Source organism: Trichechus manatus, unplaced genomic scaffold (assembly GCF_000243295.1).
Source record: "Trichechus manatus latirostris isolate Lorelei unplaced genomic scaffold, TriManLat1.0 scaffold00015, whole genome shotgun sequence".
Classification (NCBI taxonomy): domain Eukaryota; kingdom Metazoa; phylum Chordata; class Mammalia; order Sirenia; family Trichechidae; genus Trichechus; species Trichechus manatus.
This window is the reverse complement of record NW_004443951.1, coordinates 20332654-20348262: the sequence shown is the minus strand read 5'-3', so window position 1 is coordinate 20348262 and position 15609 is coordinate 20332654. Positions and strand designations below refer to the sequence as shown.

Below are 15609 nucleotides of genomic sequence, written 5' to 3'. Positions count from 1 at the left end.
AGAAACAAGAGGTCTCCCCAAACTGCCTTTGAAGAAGGTGAGTCTGGGGAGCTGCAGTGCTTTTGTTTTGCAGAGTGGTACATGCAAGTTTAGGGCCAGAGCTGAACTGCTAGGGCCTTGGAGGAGAGATTGAGCTCTGCCTCCAGAGGGCACCCTCCTGACCCTTCCGCTGCACAGGGCTCAGCCCCTCCTCCAAATACATGTTGACCTAATATCTAAGATTTGAAAGATGCCAAAGCATTAATTAGCCTGCTGAAGCTCTTAATGACTCAGTTTATACCTCCTCTGGGACCAGGGGCCAACCTGACTCAGTGTGAAGGGTGGCATCTCATCTGATGGGGGATGGGGTGCTGGTGACACTGGCCCTTCCGGTCTCCTGATGTGGCATTTGGTCTGTTGAGATTTACATAGAGACTGTAGCCAATCACAGCCTGGGAGGGGGCATGATAGGGCGGCAGTGCTGGGGGTCACCTCCCCTCCATATTGCCGCAGAGCCCGGGCTTAGCTGCAAAGAGTTACAGAGCTCAGGGCACTGAGTGCCCCCGTCCCTGTGAAACGAGGGCAGTGAGAACAGGGAACTGGTGAAGAGGCCTCTTTTGTCCAGCTCCAATTTTTTGTCCAAACTGCCCTGGGCCGAGACCCCAAGTGCTGTACACAGTGAACTGTGTGCAACCTTGCTGCTTGGCAAAAAGTTGCAGTTCTCGATGCCAAATGTTGACACACTGAATTCAGTATCGACGAGGGACCTTTTAGAAACATTCAGCATAACATAATAGACTAATTCATTAGCACCCCATGGGTCTGACTGGGTAGAAACTGAAGCTCGGAAAACATCGCCTTAAGGAATGACAGATGAAAATATCTTTCCCATGATATAACTGTTATTGCCGAGAAGTGGCATTAATTGTGATTGCTTATCTATTAATTTATTATAATTCTTTTTTCACCTCCAGGCTTTTACCTACACATGACATGTACCAGGGGCTCAGCTGGGGCTGATTAATGCAGGGTTATCTGGGAATGGCTCAAAGCTGGCTGGAACAGATAATGGCAGCTGGGGTAATTAAAATGTCTTCTGTGTGGGAGAGGCAAGTTTGGGTACGTTTTAGAGAGGAAGAGTTAGTGACGTGGGTTTCCTAAAGGGAAGGTGATAAATGCCAAATGCCACTGCCCTTTCAGACAAATACAGCCACAACTGACCAATGGGCAGAAAAAGGCAGAAAGAGACAGAATCCTGAGGTTAGAGTCCTAAGCCAACAGGGCTGGAAGGAGGACCCTGGAGCTGGAAGCCAGACTGGCTGGGGGAGAGGACCGAGGAAGGCATGGCTGTGCCCTGGCATGTAGGGGGATTCTGGGAGATGCCCTGGTAGCCCCCCATCTCTCTCTCACACACACACACACACACACACACACATCACTGCAGAACTGTTGGTATTGTAGGGGCTGTACCTCTGTGGAAGGGCCTGCTCTTCCTGGTCCTCAGAGGCTTATGGTGGAAGGGCAGTGGGCTGGAAAAGCCATGGGCTTGATCAGGAATCAGGAGCCCAGGATTCTTCCACTGATTTGCTGTGTGGCTTTGAGCAAGTCACTCAGCCTCTCTGATCCCAAGTTTTCCCATCTGTTAATGGGAAGTGCAAACTCTGCTCTGCTGGCCTCAAAGGGGTGAAGAGGAAAATCAGCGAATGCAGAGAGAAAGAGAGGGCTTGGGAACCTGTGAAGTGTGGGCGCTGCTGGGATTTGTAGAGGCTCTGTTCCCCCCATTAGTGTCAATCACCATGCCTGGACCATCACAGCCTTGCAGAAGCTGAGCCGGCCAGATTAGGCCAGAGAACACTTTACGCAGGTTCTCGGCCTGACAGGCTGAAGCAGCGGGCTTTGGAACTGCACAGCTCCCAGCTGGTGAAAATCTTTGCCCTGCCTCTTTCTAGCTAGATGACTCCTCAGAGCCTCAGTTTCCACTTCTGTGTAAAACTGAGGGAGTCATACTGCCCTCGGAGAGTTGTTCTGAATTTTGAATGAGATGGGGTATGCCAAGCACACCGAAAACAAACAGGAGTCGTTTAGTTCGTTTATTTAATACTTACATAGGATTTACTGAGTGCCAAGCACTGTTCTAAACACTTTGCCAACGTCGATGCATTTAATCCTCATAATAACAGTCCCATGAGGTAGTACTAATATTACTACCATTTTGCAGATGGGAAATGAGACACAGAGAAGTTAAGTCACTTGCCCAAGTGTTACGGATTGAATTGCGTTCCCTCAAAATTTTGTGTTGTAAATCCTAATCTTTATACCTCTGGATGTAATCCCATTGGGAATAGGGTTTTCTTTGTTATGTTAATGAGACCATATCAGTGTAGGGGGTATCTTAAGCTAATCCCTTTTGATATATAAAAAGAGCAGATCAGGCACAGACAAGAAAGATAGACGCCATGTGTGGAGATGGCCAAGGAATGCTGGGAAGAACACTAGAGAAGCTGAGACAAGAATTCTACCTCAGAGTGGACAGAGAAAGCCTTCCCCTAGAGTCGGCACCCTGAGTTTGGGCTTCTAGCCTCCTAAATTGTGAGAAAATACATTTCTGTTGGTTAAAGACACCCACTTGTGGTATTTCTACTACAGCAGCTCTAAGGAACCAAGACCCAAGGAAGTGGAAGAATCTCAATGCTAACTCAGGCCGACTGGCACCAGGGCCCATGGTCTTAACTGTTGCTGTGACAGTGATGTTGATAATTGTACTGTTTACTTTCTACCTTGTATGGTGGTCATTCATTCATGCATCCATTCATTCAGGCATTAACTGAATGCCTACTGTGTGCCAGGCACTACTTGGGCATTGGAGACAGAGAGCTGAATTGGGCACAGACCTTGCTCTTCATATGAAAGAAGGAAGCCTACTACCAGCTGGTGAGTTTTATGTTGAATCCATCTCTGTACACCCCCTCCCACCCAAGAGCCTAGCTCGGTGCCTGGGACCTTAGAGAGTATTCGTATATGGCTGCTGGATGAATGAATGAATGAATGAATGATTGAATTAAGGAAATAAAAAAAGTAAGAAATGGATGTTGCCTGGACTAGTGGAGGACCCTGGGGTGCTAGGATCCTGCTCATGCTCCCCTCACTGACCTCCGACCTTGAACCCAGTGGGCATTAGTGTGGAGGGCACTGTGGTCACTGGGGTGGTAACTTCCTCAGAGTCTGTTGCCCTGGAAGGTTGCCCAGGCCAGGCTGCAGGACGGGGGGTCCAAAGCTTCAGGCTCGGCTCTTTTCTCAGCCGCCCCCACCTCCCCCGAGGGGAGCCTCTCTCTGGCCTTGGAATGAAGGTATAAGCCAGCTGGAGAGCTTTTAATTATTTAGAGCTGGAACTGGGAGCAAGGCCTAGAGAAGGTTGCATCACAGCATCCCTGCCTAAACAGAGTGGGCAAAGACACAACACTCAGAGTTGGGGCCTCAGGAGTTTTGGATTTTATTTCTTCCCTGACTACACCAAATTCTAAAAGGACCTCCCAATGCCCTTCTGCTCAGTAGCCATGTCTTGTATTCTATGAGCCCCATTCTACCTCTCCCTCTACTACCAGACCTCAGCTGACTGGCCAATGAGTGGTCACCTGTGCCAGGGGTGCTTTCTACAATCTTGCTGATGACCCCCACTGACCTCCACCTTGGAGGCATTTGGAAGTGTAGGGTGGCATTTTTTTGTCACCAAGACTGTAAATTAGTAAGTGGGGACCAGGGATGCTAAACATCCTATGGTGGGTGGGACATTCTGGAATAACTGATCCCCTGCTTCAAATGCCTATAGTGACCTTGTTGGGAAACAGGGAACGGTACTTGGCCAGTCATCAAACCGACCTGGGGAAAGTGGGTGATACTCAGAGAAAGAGGTGGTAAGAAGTGGCAGAGGCAAAATGGAAGGTTGGTTGGGCTGTGGCCAGTTCAGGGAAGCTTTGATATGCTGAAGTCTCCAGGGAACAGAAATGACAAGGAGCAGAGACCTTCAGTGGGGGCAGTGGGCTTTGGGTAGAGACAAGGGACTGGGGCAGGCATGGCTGAGTCTCATTAGCGCAGAGGTTAGAATTACAATCCCCATGATGTCCAGAGTCACTCTGTGTCTGCCCTTGTGCCTGGTGGTTCATCTTAACCCCCCCTAATGACTTGAGGTTACTTGAGTGAATTCTGCTCCTTACAATCAAGACAGGACGAATGAGGGGTCTGAGGCCCAGAAGCATCACAACAAACTTACTCCCATTTTACAGGAGAGGAATGTGAGGCCCAGGGAGGTTAAGCAACTTGGCCCAAGTGCAAAGCTAAGAGGTGGTGGAGCAGGGCCTCTCATCCTCACCTGTCTGCTCACTCCCCACTGTGCTGAAGGCAGCATGCAGTGGTGGATGGGCATGGTCTGCCCCAGGCTCACCCCCAGCTGTACCAGAGAGCTGCCTGCTCCTGCAGTGCCCCCTTGTTCCTCTCTGTCTCCTCCTAGCATGGACTCCAGGGCTTTGTCACAGCAACCCGGAGTGGCAAGGACTCAGGGAGGTGAGCCAGTGGGATAGATATTTGGGAAGAACATGCTGAGCTGCTGATGCCGGGCTGGCTGGTGCTCCTCAAGGCTGGCCAGCACCCTAGGAGTCCAGGAAGGGATGGGGAGGCTGCTGTGCTGGAGGAGAAGTCCTTGGGTCCTGGAATGTGACTCTCCACCTTTCCCAGCTCTGAACAGAGGCGGAATATTGGGGATCTGGTAGCCCCACAGCACAGCCTCCAGAGACTCTCCAGGATGTAGCATGGCAAGGAGAGCCAGCTGGGGTGGGCAGAAAGCCAGAAAGGATTCAGGAAAGGAGGTGCCGGGTCTCAGCCCCAGCTTCCAGGATCCCTTTCTACCAACATGGCTCCTGGCAGGTCCCCAAGTCTGAGCACTGGATCAGGAGGATCTGGGGTGGCGATGGGCACAGGGTGCAGTGGGTGGGGGTATAGAGGGGAACAAGCAGTGGCGTGCTGGTAAATGTTTAACAACTGGCTCTCAGGAGAAGGGGGAGGCTCTAATTTGTATCAGTTGCTGACTCTGGTGGTGTAAATACTCCCACCAGTTCAACCTACAATGTGGTGTCACTGAGTCTGAAGTTGGGAGGAGAAGAACACAGTCAGCTTTTGCAAGCTGGAGTGAGCCAGCTCCAGGACGCCACTGAAGAACTAACCTGCCTCTGGGCATTTTTTTATGCTGTTCCTCTATGTGAATACCCTTCCAATTTCTCTCCTTGGTGAACTGCTACTGATCCTTCAAGACCCAGTTCAAGATCTGCTTTTCTATAAAGCCTGCCTCCAACTTCCTGCCTTCCACCAGCCCCACTGCAACTAGCGTCTCCTGCTGTGCCCTCTGGCCATCTGTCTGCTGTATTAGAGCTAGACCCAGAGATGAAGAGCACATAGGATGGGAGCTCCTGGAGGGCAGGACCTCAGTCCTAGTCATTTTGAGACACTTAGCACAGGTTCTGGCGCCCAGTAAGGAGTAGTAACAGTGTGCTGAATGAACGAATGAACACAGAGGCCCGAGGGGCTGCAGCAGGGCCAACACAGACTTTGCAGAAAGCTTGCTGACAGCAAGGGGGTGATTAGCAATGCCACACTCACCCCAGACCTGGGATGAATGGAACAGTCCACCCAGAGCCCCAGTGAGGTCCGAGAGCATCTGGCTCCAAGGCAGGGTGGTTGGATGTTGGCTCCCCTTTGGCACAGGGATCTCTTTATTCTGCGGATCTCAGGCCACAGCTAATTATCCTAATAGGTTTAAATGGCCCTAAATGGTCTGGAGTCTGGACAGGACCCATCTGGAGCCTGTAGGTGGGCTGGCCTGGCTGACAGCAAGTGGGCAGACTTCACTGTGGATGTTGCAGGAATCCAAAGTGGCAATTTCTGTGGTTGCACGAGGCCTAAGACATGAGTCGGGAAGCATGGGCTAGGAGCCAAGGGTGACAATAATAACAGCAAATACTTCCATAGCTCTTAGTATGTACCGGGGACTGTTGTCAGCACTTTATTAACTCATTTGGTCATCACAACAATCCTAGGAGGTACGAGCCATTATCACCCCCATTTTACAGAGGAAGAAACTGTAGCCAAAAAGAAAATGAAAACAAAAACCAAACCCATTGCTGTTGAGTCTTGTTCTGACTCATAGCGACCCTACAGGACAGAGTAGAGCTGCCCCATAGGGTTTCCAAGGCTGTAAATTTTTATGGAAGCAGACTGCCACATCTTCCTCCTGCAGAGCAGCTGGTGGGTTCAAACCGCTAACCTTTCAGTTAGCAGCTACGTGCTTAACCACTTCACCACCACGGCTCCTTAGAAATTGCAGCAGGGAGGTTAAATTACTTGTCCAAGGTTACATGCACAGTAAGCAGAGGAGCCTGTGTTCACACTGGCTCCAGAGTCCAGGCTGGTAATCAGAACACAAAGTCCTTTCTCAAACGGGGCAGGTCACTAAGACTTCTTTGTGCCTTTACCTGGACCACATCTACAGCCTTGGGAAGCAGGTCCAGCCTGAATCTCCTCTTGCTGCAACTGCCCCCACCGGGCTGCTCCAGGCCAGGCCACACCAACCTTCTTGCTCAGAGGAAGCCCCAGCCTGGCCCCCCTGCCTCCCTCCCACGCCAGGGCCCAGAGGTACATTACCAGAGTGGTGAAGATGAAGTGGTAGTACTCCGTCATCATGCCCATGGCCATGGCCTGGGAGAAAGCAGACTGTTAGCAACTTGCCGGGAGCACTTGAGGGCCCTCCACCCCAGGTCTCTGGGGACAGGACAGGACAGGGCTGGCCGCTTGGAGTGGGGTGCTCTTTGGGGCCATCTCTGAAGGGTGACAATGGTTGGCTGCAGACAGTGGGTTTCACACTGGAATGTGCCGCCAAATCACCTGGGACATCTTAAAATGTAGATTCCTAGGCCACACCCTCTGAAGATTTCAATCCAGGGAGACCAGGTCAGGTCTAGATGTCTGTCTTTTTTTTTTTTTTCCCCCAAACTTGGGTTCATTTAATATGTGAATTTCCACCACCCTATTCATTACACTGCCTTTCTCCTTTCCTCCTTTTAAAAATAATTTATTCTTTTTTTGTGGTGGTTGAAAATATACACAGCAAAACATAGATTAATTCAACAATTTCTACATGTACAATTCAGTGACATTGATTATATTCTTCAAGTTGTGCAAACATTCTCACCCTCCTTTTCTGAATTGTTCCTCCCCTCTTCACATAAACTCATTGCCCCCTAAGCTTCCTATCTTACCTTTTGAGTTGCTGTTGTCAGATGTCTGCTGTCAGATGTCTGTCTTTTCAACAAGTATCTCTGGGCCACCCACACTTCAAGAGATGCTGACATAGACTCAGCCCTGAGACTGCCTTCTCAAGTACCCTGGACTCGACCCAGCTGAGCTCACTGTCCTGGTTCCAGAGAGCAGTGTGGGGAGCACCGTCACTCCAAACCGGCCCAGCCAGGCCCGTGGGGGGTGTCTGCCCTCAGTCTGAGCCTTCTCCAGAAGGGCAAACACATCCCTGCTTCCCAGACCCTCGGTGATCACATGGCTGCTGGGGAATTATTTTTATACACCATCGTGAAGTCTACATTACATATATTTTATTAGAAGCCTATCACCTATAATAATAATGACTATAATGAGTTTTCTACAGAGTTCCTCAGAATGCTAGGCCCAAAAAGTGCTCTGGGGGCAATGTCACTAGGTCAAGCACACTTTGAAAATGCTGTGCATTCTCCCTGCTCCCGCCCTCACTTGGAGATTCATGATGCAGGGCAGCCGTTGAAGGCTCAGAGAAGGCCTGTAGAAAGCAGACGTGCTTCACTTCATTTATTTAACTCCGTGTCACTGGACCACAGAATCTTCTTCTTTTTTAATCCCACAAGTTTACCGGTCAGACAGCTCTGGGGGTAAATTCTGACTTCACCAGCTATGTATCTAGATGACTGCAGGCCTGTTACTTTCCCCTTGAGCCTCAGTTTCCTCATCTGTGAATTGGGCATGATAACAGTCCCTACCTCCCAGGTTGGTGGTAAATGAGGTGCCACATGTGAGGTGCTTAGCACAGTACCTAGCACGGAGTAACTCCTCAATTAACCAAATTCATGACTGTCACTATTATTTCATTGCACATACACGTGCTGGGAAGAGAAAGGAAGCACTGGGCAAAGCTCGCCGGGAGAGTGAGGGTTAAGGGATTTCTCGGGAGTGTGTGTTTCCTCAACAATGACTTCACAGATGCCCCGTCCCCAGGGCCCCAGGGTAAACTCTTTACCTGCCTCATCTCATTGAATCCTTGCCATAACTTTATCAGGTAGGGGTGATTCGCCCCTTCTACAGAGGGTGGGGCCACTTGCTCTAGGTCACACAACACGCAAGGGCAGGGCAGGATTCAAACTCCCAAATGAGATTTTTAACCATTATGTTGAGGCACTGGTGGTTCAGTGGTACAATGCTCTTCTTCCATGCTGGAGAAGAGGATTTCTTTGATTCTTGCCTAATGCACCTCATAAACAGCCACCACCCATCTATCAGTGGAGGCTTGCATGTTGCTATGTTGCTGAACTGGTTACAGCAGAGCTTCCAGACTAAGATGGACTAGGAAGAAAGGTCTGGCAATCTACTTCCAAAAATAAGCCAGTGAAGACCCTCTGCATCACAATGGTCAGGTCTGCAAATGATCACGGGGATGGCAGGGCCAGGCATCGTTTCTTTCCAGTGTGCACGGGGTCGCCATGAGTTAGGAGTTGACTCACGGCCGCTAACAACAAAGGATCTTGGTATGGGGCTTCCTTTGGGAGAGGACTGAGGCTGCCATTTGGCTTGGGCACCCCACGTTGGGCCCAGCTGGAGGGTGGGACTTGAGCCCCTCGAGGCTTTGCAAATGCCCTCAACCCCTGCTCAGCACTTCTCCCTCTGCACCTTGACCTCGCTGGGATGCCGTGTCAAAGTCTCCTGGACTGCCTTCTCCCATTGCCGGGGACACTTTCTGGGACAATATAATTGCCTTTTGTACAAAGCACTGCCTCAAATCGGAATGTTTCTAGTTTCAGCTGCAACACCCTCCAAGGGGTCTGTGGGCGATTTCGGTGTTTATTTCTTAGGCGGCTGGCAGAGCTTGGCTCTTGTCCCCAGCATGCTGCACTGGCTGTGTCCGGGAACAGAGACCCATCTAGGACTAAGAGCTATTCTCCTCCCCCACAGTCAAGACAGAACTGAGCAGATGGTGCGAGGAACCTCAATAAACCTCCTAGTAATATGAGAGTAATACCAAGGGCCGAGGGCTATGGGGAATTAGTCACTGCAAGAGGCAGTGAGGCGCTCTGGGGGCTGTGCCCAGACTCGAGGCCTCTCTGCTTCCCCAAGTGTCTGCTCCTGCATGGCTTCAGGCCCCTCTCGGCAGCCCCTGCCTCCCACCTGCTTATATGTAGAATGCAAACTAGCATTTACGCAGCGCCCTCTCTGTGCCAGCTTCATTCCATCCTCACACCAACTTGGAGCGTGAAGACCATCGTGTCCGTTTTGCTGCTGGTGAAACTGAGGCTCAGAGAGGAAGAGTGACCGCTCAAGACCATACAGACAGAAAGAGGCAGAGCCAGGTCTGGCAGATGCCACACCTGTATTTGGGAAAGGGGAGAGGGGAGAGGTGGCAGAAAGATCCCAAGCCTCCCACCTGCTGGCCAGCACTCACGCACCTGCTTGAGGATCTGCGCTGCCATGGTGTGGCTGCAGTCGAAGATGATGCGGAATTCCCGGCCTCGCTTCATCTCCTTGAGCAGGGGCCTCGAGTCGTCAGAGTCGATGGGGAGCTGGCGGATCTTCAGGCGGATGTTGTATCTCGATGGGGCCATGATGAGCTCCTGCAGCCGAATGAGCCCTGAGAGCCACAGGACACAAAAGACGTGTGCATTTCTGTATACACAGACTTGCACGCACACAGGTGCATGTGGCCACAGGTCTGCAGACACGTGGACACAGATATGTGGGCCCATATGTACGTGCATGCAGACATGTAGCGGCACAGACACAGCCATGGGTGTCTGAGCACCCTCTGACAAAGGTGTGTGCACACGCATGTCCATGCCTACACAAGCGCACAGATCTGGGAGCAGATACATGCACACATATAACCACATGTTTCTATGCACATGCACGTCAATATAGACAGGGCATGCCCTTGGGCATACAGATGTGTGTAGATAAAGGAGTACACACACAGATTCATGTAAACACATATGTAGATTTAGAAGTAGGTCTAGGCAGAGAGCACATTCCCACTGACCATACCAACCTCCTCCCCCACTCCCCACAACATGGTGAGACACGAGGCATAATCTCCCTTCACATCCCCAGCAAACCTGCCACCAGGGTGAGGGCACAAGTGGCTGGCTCCAGGCTCAACTGTACCGACCTTGGACTAGGTAAAACCAGGTGTTTTTTATGCCCTGCACCCCTAGGGGCAGGTTGCCTGGGCAAACCTTACCCATTCTTCCAGGCTTAATATAACCACCGCCTCCGTGAAGGCTTCCCCTACTGCTCTCCGTGAAGGCTTCCCCTACTGCTCTGTCCAGACAAGGCCTACCCCCTCTCCCCAAACCTGGTGCCTCCTCCTTCACATTGGCTTCCTCTGGCCTCCTGTCACTCCCCGCACCCTGCCACTAGAACCCTGACAACAGGGCTGGGTTCCCATAGCCCCTAGCTCAGGTCCTGGCACTTACGTGGTGCTCAACAAGGATTTCCAAATTGAACTGACTTCCTGTTTATTTCTCCCCACCCTGAAAAAGCCATCCTCCACTCTGGCATTTTGCAAAACCACTTAATCTGGGGACTTCCAGGGAAAACGGAATGTCACTTCTTGGAGACAAATGGCTTGCTTAGGTCTAATTAAGTTCATTTCCGTCCCCATTCCAAGATCCATTCTTGCTGACTCCTCTCCGCGTAGCCTGGGAGCAAGCCTGCCTGCCGCTCTCTACACCCCCGTCTTACGGCAAGGGGTGCTGAGCCAGCACAGGGCCAAGGTCCCAGTAGGTCATCCCCTCCCACCTGCTCTGCCTCCTGCCCATTCTAAGGACTCAGTGTCTGCATACTGGCTGCAGCTGACACCATCTGCATTGTCCATTCAGCCATGTTCCCCTACCAACAGCACTGCATATTTCCTTTGGGGAACAATTCCTCCCCACTCTCAGGCCACATGACCCAGGTGGGATCCATCCCCAGCTCCAGGAGCAAAGCATGTGGTCCCAACCTGACCAATCAGCTCACACATTCCTCTAGGCATAGGTATTGGCTCAGAGATAGATACGTGACACAAGTTGGTTCTATCAGAGTGGCTCCCAGAAACTGTGCTAGAGCAACTGGTAAGAGACACCCCCTTCTCCATTCAATTCAAATAGGGAGGATGCCAGTCTGGGGATCACCATATACAGCACCAGAAGGATTCCAACAGGGCAGAGTCAGAAAGGACGAATAGAAACTAAGGTCTGGTAATACCCATTTGAGCCCCTGGATCAAACAGTACTTGAAGCTAAAATCACAAACTTTCCAGTAAAGGCAGCAAATACATAAATACCTCTCCTTCCCCCCAAAACTTTTTTTTTTTTTTTCCGCTTAAGCTAGTTTGCACTGTATTAAATTTTGCAATCAACTCTTACAGTGTCCTGTATCTGGACAGAGTCCCCCTACTTAGGCAGTCCTCTTCAGAAGCCTTCCAACAGAGTCCCAGTTTCCAGAACAATCTCTGATACACATGCCTGAGTCTGTTCAGTGCCTCATTCTCATTCCTGAGTGCTGGATGTCAGGAAAGCAATCTGATTGGTGCCCATCACTCCACTCTGCTGGAGGCGGACAGACATGTATTCCTGTGACCTAAGCCTCCCAAAGATCTTCCGAACAAGCTTTGCCATGTCTGTGAGCATCACGAACTCCCAGAGCACGGGAAGGTCTCAGACCCAGGGCTCTGGAGCGGTCTGGATCAAAGAGGGGCCCCAGTGCTTCCTAATGCCTGTCTTGATGACGAGGAGAAAAGGACATCAGCTGACCTTAGCAGAGAAGGAAGGGGCCACAGCTGCCTCCAAACACACCCTCCACCCCAACTAATTCCAGAAATGCTTGGTTTAGTTGAGTGGTGCTGCCCATTCACACTTTTATCCTGCAAGACCCTGAGTGTACACTCTACTCATATGTGCTCAGTTTTCAGACTCATGCACAGCATCAGTAGACACATGGTCTTTGGGGACCCAGGACATGAGGACAGGGACAGGCTGGACACTGCAGCAGAGGCCACCAGGGCCTTCTTGTCAACCAAGTGCATCAACCCGTATAACGCATAGTGACCCACATTCTCCAGCAGCAAAATGTCAGACCTTCTTCCCGTCAGTGTTTCCCCAAAAGAGACAAGAGGCTCATCTCGGCACACCCCACCAGAGGATGAGGCTCTCTTTGTTTGCCTGAGATGAGCTCTTCTTCCTGGCTGCTTCCCTAATCAATCTCTCTCAAAATATCTGCAGTGAATCACGGTTGTCGGAATCACACTTTTCACTTACAAAGCACTTCTGCATTCATTACCCTATTTAGCCATCTCCCCAGTCCTAGAAGGCATGCAGAACAGGATTTTCATTCCAATGTTACAGATAAAGAACTTGAGGCCCAGATTGATTAAGTGATCCTCCCAAGGTTTTGCAACATGCTAACAATGGGGTTGAATGTAGAGACTCAATCTTTTGGCTCCTAGGCTGGGGCTCTTTCTTCCACCCCAAGGTTTTTCTAGGGTCCTTCTTTTCCCTCTCAGCATGAGTGTGTCTTTTTGCACATATTCAGGTAGGAAAGTGGAGATTTGGCAACTCCCGGGGGGCAAATGCTGTTGGTTGCCTCCTCAACAGCCTCTCCCCCTAGGATAGATTGCAATGATGATCCCAATTCTTGACCCTTCCCTATATGCACAGTCCACCACCCATCTGTCAGTTTGTTGTACTGTGGTGACTTGTGTGTTGCTATGATGCTGGAAGTTATACCACCAATATTTGAAGTATCAGCAGGGTCACACGCGGTGGACAGATTTCAAGAGAGCTTCCAGACTAAGAGAAACGAGGAAGAAAGGCCTGGGGATCTACTTCCAAAAATTAGTCAGTGAAAAACTTATGGCTCACAACAGAATATGTCCAATATAGTGCTGAAAGATGAGCCCCCTAGGTTGGAAGGCATTACACAATAGCTGCAACAATGGACTTGAGCATACAAATGATCACGAAGATGGTGCAGGACCAGGAAATGTTTCATTCTGTTACACATAAGGTCACCATGAGTCAGAGCCAACTCCATGGCAACTAACAACATCAATATATCCACACCCTTTGCCATGTAACTTTGCAGCGCCTTCCGGTCATGGGGAAGTGGTCTGCTGTACCCGTTGACACTAGATTCAACCACGTGACTTGTTTTAGCTAATAGGATGTTAGCAGGCATGACACAAGCAGACACTTGAAACGCAGTTGTGCACTGGGTTTGTTCTTTTGCATCTCTGCCATCATCATGAGAACTTGTTTGGGCTAGCCTGCTAGAGGATAAGAGACATATGGAGGACAGCCGACTTACACCTGTCTTTCCAGCCAAGGCCAGCCTAAATCAACCAACAGCCGGCCAACTCCCAGGCATGTGACTGAGCTAGCCGAGACCGGAGAAAGAGCCTAGCCACGCCCAGTCTACATTCCCAAGCCTATAGACTTGTGAGCTAAAGAAATGCTTGCTGTTTTAAGGCACTGGGTTTTTTACATAGAATCATTATAGAAACAGCTAACTGATGCACCCTTCCCCCCTTACTAGCATGTCAAAAGACCCACGATTTTGTTTGGGTGGCAATGTGCCAGTCCCAAGAAATGACTCATGATTGGTTGGAAGCAATCAATGGCAATCCCCTTCCCATTTGACAGGGCCTAGAGTAGTAGATATAAACATAAACATCTCTCTCTCTCTCTTTATATATATATATACATATATATATAAAATCTATACCCAGTGGTCTGCTGGAAAGTTCTGAGACAGACTTTTCTTCCTGATAAGAGGTATGAGTCACATTAAGAAAAATCCCTTTGGTTTCCACCTTCTTCCTTCTTGCTTTGGATGTTGTCATGGAAGAATGTGATGTCTGGAGCTGCAGCAACTCTACTGTGACCATGAGGGAAAGCAAAGAGAACTGCAGTGATTCTGGCCCAGCATCCTGATTTTGCTGAGCTGCTAAACCAAGCCTGGAGAGGCCCACCTCTACATTTCTTGTCAAAGAGATAACTAAATGGCTGTTGCTTGAGTGGATTTGAGTTGGGTGTCTGTAATTTTCAGCCAAAACATCCTGATGGACACAACCCCCAAAGCAAACCGTCAAAGCTATATAGTGCTTCCCCACTCCATGGGTTTGACGACCCACAGGTTTTCCTGCACCCTTGAAATATCCTGATTCTGGGAGCATGCCTCTCGGTACCCATTCGTCATCAAGGTTATATTTTGTTCTATTGACTCCAACCCTGAATCCCTAGTACCAAGCATCTTCATGACCAAACCAGCTCCCTCGCTGACTCCCCTATATCACCCACTCTACAGGCTCCAGATCTCAGCACCAGCTCTGACAAGTCTCTCTCTCCCCACTGCATAATGTTCATCACCACGCCATAGCATCTTTTCCTGTGCAAAGCCCACCCCGCAACGCAGCCTGGAGGCCCTAGTACTGCTAAGCAAGTGGTTCACCCTGTTCACATCCATGTCTTTCTTCCATTTTGGCCCTAAGTTCTCTTCTAAGCAACTCTCATGCTCAGGTGTCATACGCTCCTGCCTGGACCAAGATAGCCACCTCCTCCTCAGTCTTCTTGCTTCAGGCTCTTCCTCTAATCCTACCTGTACACTGCTGTCAGAGTCACCTTTTTGAAGCTCTGCTTTCATTACCCCACTCCTGTGCTTAACAATACTCAGTGACTCCTCACTACTTACATATAAAGTCTGAACACTTAAGCTGAACATGGGAAACCCTGCACAGCCTAACTATACCCTAATTTTTGACTTTTTCTGCTCGCTCTCCAACTAGATTCCTCTCTCCCAATAAGGCTGTCCTCTGGATAAACCTGCCAGGCACAATCCCACCTCCACACTTTTGCTCATGCTGTTCCCACCACCTGTAATGTCCTCATGACTCCTCCCCCTGCCTATCCTTAAGGTCCAGCTCACATCTCCCCCTCTACTAAGCCAGCCCAGATCCACCAAAGCCATAGACTTCTCTCCCAAGTGCCTTCACCTCTAACTGTACATACATGACACTTGATTCTTATCTTTGATGGCCTGGAATTACCAGTGACCTCGGGGTGGGAACCCACTTTCTTAAGATATGATTAATTTCTTCGAAGAAGACAGAGTAACAACACCTTCATTTCTTCACCCTTACCAGTACCCAACACACTATTTCCCACAATACTTAATTATACTTTACTTCAACTTGATTTTCAATTCAACAGATATTTTAAAAACATGTAGATTGTACCACACCCTGTGCTAACTCCTGGAAGCCCAGAAAGCTCATGGCCTGGAAGAAGAGATGGCACATAG

General features: G+C 49.9%; 1 protein-coding gene across 1 annotated transcript in view; it reads right to left on the bottom strand.

The window, feature by feature from the left end:
• GRIK3 (glutamate ionotropic receptor kainate type subunit 3) overlaps positions 1-15609 on the bottom strand; it is a 267280-nt gene that overhangs the window by 70625 nt on the left and 181046 nt on the right. Inside the window, exons 4-5 of the mRNA XM_004371932.1 lie at positions 9723-9904; positions 6667-6720 (exon numbers count right to left, since the gene is read on the bottom strand). Coding sequence (XP_004371989.1) covers positions 6667-6720; positions 9723-9904 — 236 coding nt within the window. The remainder of the gene's footprint in view (positions 1-6666; positions 6721-9722; positions 9905-15609) is intronic.